At 25.7% G+C, this 7,543-nt stretch overlaps 1 protein-coding gene and 1 pseudogene across 1 annotated transcript; both read left to right on the top strand.

The window, feature by feature from the left end:
• Nucleotides 1-1,758: 1,758 nt before the first annotated feature.
• LOC124910051 (probable indole-3-pyruvate monooxygenase YUCCA11) lies at nucleotides 1,759-3,215 on the top strand. The gene is made up of 4 exons (XM_047450675.1): nucleotides 1,759-2,376; nucleotides 2,482-2,715; nucleotides 2,810-2,935; nucleotides 3,033-3,215. Exons 1-4 carry the CDS (start codon nucleotides 1,759-1,761, stop codon nucleotides 3,213-3,215), a joined length of 1,161 nt encoding a protein of 386 aa, XP_047306631.1.
• Nucleotides 3,216-5,300: 2,085 nt separating this feature from the next.
• On the top strand, nucleotides 5,301-6,908 carry LOC124910050 (annotated as a pseudogene).
• Nucleotides 6,909-7,543: the final 635 nt, after the last annotated feature.

The raw sequence follows: 7,543 nt of genomic DNA, 5'->3' as shown, positions 1-7,543 counted from the left end.
GAATTTAACATAAAATAATAATAATAATAAATAATAATTGAATGGTAATTGAAAAAGAATTACAATTGAATAAAAAATTATCTTTACACTCAAACTTTCAAAATTTAATCTGATATTGTAAAAATCTTTAACAAACTCTTCTAGAACCTGGTTTAATTTAATTTGAATTAAGGTACGTGTCTTTCTCCTATATTTTTGTTGATAAATTATTATTATAAATATATATATATATATATACACATTTTTTTAATAAATACCTATTATAATAATAATATTTAAATAAATAATAATAATTTATTCATATATAATAATATAAATATTGTTTGGTTTGATATATTATGGGACACTTTTATTATAATTTTTTATTTTTTTTATTTGTTACATAATTTCTTAAAAATTTATATCTGTATTTATAAACAATCAATTATTAATTTTTTAATTTATTTATTTTGAATGATAGAAATAGTAAATATATTGTTGAGTTGTGAAATTATTTAACATATGTGTTCAATAGTTTATAATTAAAATGGTTTATACTACTTTGTAGCTTTTACACATATATTTTTTTATTAATTAATTTACTATAAGATATATTTAATTAATTATGCATAAACTAAGTAGATTGAAAACATATTTCCCCTATATATTTTTTTTCTTTGTATATGAATTTATTTCAAATTATAAGAGAATATCATATTTATGTTCAAAATTCACTACTTATATAAAAATTATTTTTGAAATGCATGTATATAAAAAAATTAAATAATAATAATAACAATGAGAGTGAAAGTGAAAATCAAACTAAATGAGATTGTCAAAATCAATATGTGCCACCTAGAGGATAAGAAGGGATCAATATGATTAGTACATTAATATATATAATATAAATAAATGTAAATTGTTTTTTTTTTAAATATAAAAGGGATCTTTTTTATAAGGACTAGGAACATCAATTCTAATTTTTTAATATTATTATTTTTAATTTAAGAAATTTATATCAATTGTAAGTGTAACTTTAATTATTTTTTATTATTTTTTTAATTATAGAATATTTTACATTTTATTCTTTTAAGTAGAATCTTTACCTTAATGATGGAGTATTTAATTATTAATTATTTTATTAGATTTATTTAAATATTTCTATTTAATAAATTATGCCACCTTTGATTTTCAAGTTTATATATATATATATATATATATATATATATATATATATATATATATATATATATATATAAATATATATTTGTAAAACATGTTTTTGAATAAATGGTATCCACACCTTGTGCATTTTGAAATGTTTTGTGTAAAAGATAATTAAACAGGTACCACCTAGATATATAAAACATTTTATTTTTCCAAAAATCATTAAAAAAACTTTTTTATTAAAAAAATTATTGTTTTCAAAAAAATTAAAATTTTATAAAAACAAATATTTCTCTATAATTTTTTAATATAATTTAATTATATATTTTATATTAAATTCAATAAAATACTTATTTGTAAGTTTTTATTTTTTTAAAATAATAGTTATTGTAAGAGGAATGTTCTAAAAATTAAATATTATTTTTTAAAAACTAAGTCAATATTATTAACAAGTGTCATAAATCTGGAAAATTTTACATTTATACAAATAAAAAATTAAATTACTAAAATACCCTTTCTAGAACGTTGGATGCCTATAAATTACTTTAACTTTGTTTAACATATTCTTACAACTTATATTCACTCTTAAATAAATATAAAATTAACAAACTCATGGAAATTCTAGATACAGTTGTGATCATTGTTGGGGCAGGTCCTGGAGGCATGGCAACATCTGCATGCCTAAACCTACTTTCAATCCCCAACATTGTGATCGAGAGAGAAGATTGTTGTGCTTCTTTATGGAAAAAGAAAGCCTACGATAGACTTAAGCTTCACTTGGCTAAGGATATCTGCAAACTTCCCCACATGCCATTTCCACCGACTGCACCCACATATGTGTTGAGGAACGATTTCATCGCTTATCTCGATAACTATGTGTCTCAATTCAACATTGAGCCATTTTATCGTCATAATGTGATGTCTGCGTTCCACGACCGTACTCATGACAAATGGATCGTGCATGCAGAGGATATGGACACGGGCGTGAAAAGGACATTTATGGGGATGTTCTTGGTTGTAGCCACGGGAATAAATAGCCAAGGAGTTATTCCTAAGATTGACGGTATGAGTAACTTTGGAGGGACGGTTTTGCACTCTAGTCAATATAAGAATGGCAAAATATTTGAAGATAAAGATGTTCTCGTGGTTGGTTGTGGGAATTCCGGGATGGAGATAGCTTATGACTTGTCCAATTATTATGCACGGTGCTCTATCGTCGTGCGTAGCCCGGTAATTAAAATCATTATCTTTTTCTTAAAAGATATCGAAACCATTTGGTAGATCTACAAAACAAATAAAAGAAATTGATTTTTGTTTTGTGTCTTAATTAATTAGGTGCACGTTCTATCCAAGGAACTAGTGAAGAGTGGAATGTATATGATGAAAATTTTCTCACCCAAATTTGTGGATGACTTAATTGTTCTAATTAGCAAGTTTATGTTTGGAAACCTCTCTAAATATGGGTTTCATAGGCCTAACAAGGGCCCATTTTACCTTAAAACTCACACTGGCCGATCCCCGATTATCGACGTGGGCACCATAGGGAAAATCAAAAAAGGCATCATCAAAGTAAGTTGTTTTTTTTCGGGTTAATTTGTTTAGTTTTTGGTTGTTTTGGATCATTTGAAAAAGAAGAATAAGAAAATAACTGTTTTAAATGAAGGTTGTGCCAACCATATCCAAGGTGTTAAATGAAAAAAACATTGAATTTACTAACGGAACTGTGAAAAGCTATGCTGGAATTGTCTTTGCTACGGGGTACAAAAGCACAGTTAACACATGGCTTCAGGTTTGTTTCTTTTAAGTCTTGTTAATATAGACACATATACAAATATATAACATCATTATTTTGACTTTTGGTAACTTATAATTTAATAACAAAATAGGATGACGGGGCTCTCTTTGATGGAAATGGAATGCCTAAAAAGGATTTACCAAATTACTGGAAGGGCAAAAATAATCTCTATTGTGTCGGTTTTTCATCTGGAGGATTGTTTGGAATTTATAAAGATTCCATCAATATATCGCAAGATATAAAGACAATCTTTCTTGACATGTCCAAACAGTAATGCGAGATGGAATATGAGATGTTTACGACAACATTAGGGCAACGCATCGAAGTACTGCTTTGAGTGCGGTTATATCTATATCGTCATCTTTTTTCATGTAATATGTTACTGTTTTAAATGTTAGTAAGAAAATAAGGATGGGTGAATAAATAAATAAATAAATAAAATAATACAACCTGTCATGTAATGTTTCCTAGCTACATATGTTACTTGTAATTAATATTGCGTATTTATGCAATGCTGCCCTATGTTGTATTTATATATATTTCTTAAACATATATAAATTGTTATATAAATAAATATGTTTATGTTATGTAATTGTGGTTTTATTGTCTTTATTTTATGTATATATATTTATTTAGAATTTAGCAAGTTAACATCATATTCATATATACTCACAATTATGATCTCATTTAAAATTTAAGGTATTTTAAGAAATCAAAATGGAAAGAAAATACAAGTGAAACATGATGACTAAAACAAATTTTGCAAAAATAATCTCTATTTAAACTATACAACAACAATTAAACTATTAAACAAGATAACAAGTTTTTTATTTATAATATAATGTTTCAATAATAACATTTCAGTATTTTCAAATAACTTATTAAATTTAGAAATTAAACATTGGTTTTTAAGTTATTTTCGAATATATATTAGGGATGCTATAAGGAATAAGTTCATTTTCTCATTAAATAATAAATTTGCATTTTTTATAAACATAACATAAATTAATAAATTTGAATCAATTCTTTACAACAACAAAAAATAGTCTATAATGGATATTGGACTGAAAATAAAATATTTAGAGAATGGAAACAAATTTTTTTTATAAACATATCTTCAAACTAAAACTAACAATTCCATTTTTTTTTTAAAAAAAAATTAGTCCATAATGAATATTAATATAGATATGAATATAGATAAGATTGATTACTAGGAATCTATTTAAAAAAGTATGGAAAAAGTAAAGATGTAAATGAAAAGGATTAGAGTTTTTTTTTTTTTTTATATAGATTTTATGTATCTTGAATATCACCAAAATCTTATCCTCTAAATAAGGCCTTTTCCTAAAAACACTAGTTTGATTCAAATTTTAAAAAATTGGTTTTTAAATTTTTATGACTCAATTACTTTCTTCCATTCTTTTCTCTCTCTACAAAAATAAGTAAAGGATAATATTAATATTTTAATAAATAAAATAATTAATTAGATGGTTGAGGTGATAGAATGATTTTAGGATAAAAATCTAAAACTAACCAAATATATAAATGCCTATTTTAAATATATAATGAACTGCATATTAGTTCATAGAGAAAGAAATAACACATTACAATATTACATGATATTATTAACTAGTTACTTAAATCTTGAAACATTTATTTACTTCAATACAAATATGGAAAAATTATTTTTTCTCTCTACATATTAAAATATAAGTAAAGGACAATTTTAATATTTTGAAAGATAAAAAAAATTGATCAGATGGTTGAAGTGATATAATGATTTTAGAATAAAAATCTAAAAATAACCAAATATATAAATACCTATTTTAAAAATATAATTAACTGCATAATAGTTCATATATAGAGAAAGAAATAACACATTACAATATGACATAATATTATTAACAAGCTACTTAAATCTTGAAACATTTATTTATTTCAATACAAATGGAAAAATTCTTTTTTCTCTCTACATATTAAAAAAAATAAGTAAAGGATAATTTTAATATTTAGAAAGATAAAAAAAGATTAATCTGATGGTTGAAGTGATAGAATGATTTTAGAATAAAAATATAAAAATAACCAAATATATAAATACCTATTTTAAAAATATATAAACTGCATATTAGTTCATAGAGAAAGAAATAACACATTACAATATATATTACATGATATTATTAACAAGTTACTTAAATTTTGAAACATTTATTTATTTCAATACAAATGGAAAAGAAATATAACCAAAAAAACTTTTATAAAATGAATTGGACACCTATAAATAACCTTAAGGTTGCTTGTATAATCTTCACCCAATTCTTAAATTTCTATTGACTCTATACTACAAACATATATTGAATCAATGAAAATTGTAGAAACAGTTGTGATCATTGTTGGGGCAGGTCCTGCAGGCATGGCAACATCTGCATGCCTAAACCTACTTTCGATCCCCAACATTGTTATCGAAAAAGAAGATTGTTGTGCTTCTTTATGGAAGAAGAAAGCCTACGACAGGCTAAAACTTCACTTGGCTAAGGATATATGTCAACTTCCTCACATGCCTTTTCCTCCAAGTGCGCCCACATTTGTGTTGAGGAACGATTTCATCGTTTATCTTGATAACTATGTGTCTGAATTTAACATTGAGCCGATTTTTCGTCATGATGTTATGTCTGCTTCCCATGATCGTACTTGTAACAAATGGATCGTGGATGCGGTGGATATGGATACGGGCATGAAAAAGACATTTATGGGGATGTTCTTGGTGGTTGCTACCGGGATCAATAGTCAAGGAGTGATTCCTAGTATTGATGGTATGTGTGACTTTGAAGGGACGGTGTTGCACTCTAGTCAATATAAGAATGGTCAAAGGTTTGTAAACAAAGATGTTCTCGTAGTTGGGTGTGGGAATTCCGGGATGGAGATTGCTTATGACTTGTCCAATCATGATGCGCGATGCAATATCGTTGTCCGTAGCCCGGTAAATACAAGAATTTTCTTGTCAACCTCATAAAAAAAATGATAAAATTCTCATGTGTTTGATTTTGTTTTGGGCCTTAATTAATCAGGTGCATGTTTTGACTAAGGAAATGGTGCAATATGGGATGTCTATGCTCAAGATTTTTCCACCCAAATTTGTTGATGACTTGATTGTTCTAATGAGTAACTTTCAGTTTGGAGACCTCTCTAAATATGGGTTTCATAGGCCTAACAAGGGCCCATTTTACCTTAAAACTACCACCGGTCGATCCCCTATCATCAATGTTGGCACAATAGAGAAAATCAAAAAAGACATCATACAAGTAAATTGCACTATATATCTTAATTACATCTAAAAATACAAAATTCTTAGTTGAGTAAATTATGATATAAAGATGTTTATCATATCCAAAGTTGGGGTATTCCCATTTGAAGAATCTTTCTTAGTTTGATGTTCGATTATTTTGAGTATATATGATGAAGTTTTATTTTGTTTTGATTCATAACTTATCGATATTAACTATTATCATATATATTCAAGGTTGTGCCATCCATATCCAAGGTGTTAGATGGAAAGAATGTTGAATTCAGTAATGGAATTGTGAAAAGCTATGATGGAATTGTCTTTGCTACAGGATACAAAAGCACAGTTAACACATGGCTCCAGGTTAGTTCCATTTAAGTCCTTCTTAATATATATAAATATACATAATTCTTTGACATTTAATACTTATAATAGGATAATGGATCTCTCTTTGATGGATGTGGAATGCCCAAGAAAGGTTTATCGAATTACTGGAAAGGAGATTATAATAATATCTATTGTGCTGGTTTTTCAACTGGAGGATTGTTTGGAATTAACAAAGATGCCATAAATATCTCACAAGATATAAAGACATCTTTCGACTTTTCCAAATTAATGACTACGTCAATTTATTTTAATGAACCTGTTTCTCGTCACAATATATCGATAATCCAAGAAGGGATTTGATTTCTTTTCGCAAGTTTAAAAGCTTATAAGCTATTCACATACTGAAAAAGATGTGTAAATAAATAAAAATAATAAGACCTATGGTTAGAAGAGGAAGAAAAAGTGAATAATATTGTACATCTTTATTTAATATAATAAAAATATTTATAAATATTACTATTAAGCAATGTGTGTATGCAAGATGGCTATATGTAATGTTTGTGTGATTATTTTATTAATGATATATTTCTTATATTTAGTTTATTGGATGTGACAAACATATTATAAAAAGCACATAACTTAAATATATTTTAATTTTTTGGGGGATAATTTGAATTTATGTTAAGAGGAGGAATTACCAATTATTAGTTCAATATTCATGACAGAAAATAATTAAAATTAAAATTATACAGCTTGTTAATTAATCAGATACATAAAGAACTTAATAAAGGAACTTAGAGAGTTACTTAATATTAATGTTACTAATTACAGTGATCTTATCTTATAAATTATTGCATTAATTAATTTCATAAAATCTCGCTCTATTATATAGTCGGGTGTCTTTACATATATATATATACTCATGTTTAAGGCTTGTTTTCAGTAAGAATTATTTTCAAATCTAAATATAATAAAAAAAATCATTTTATTCATTC

Source organism: Impatiens glandulifera, chromosome 7 (genome assembly GCF_907164915.1).
Source record: "Impatiens glandulifera chromosome 7, dImpGla2.1, whole genome shotgun sequence".
NCBI classification, from domain to species: Eukaryota; Viridiplantae; Streptophyta; class Magnoliopsida; order Ericales; family Balsaminaceae; genus Impatiens; species Impatiens glandulifera.
The sequence above is the reverse complement of the archived record's forward strand: the minus strand, read 5'-3'. Positions and strand labels throughout refer to the sequence as shown.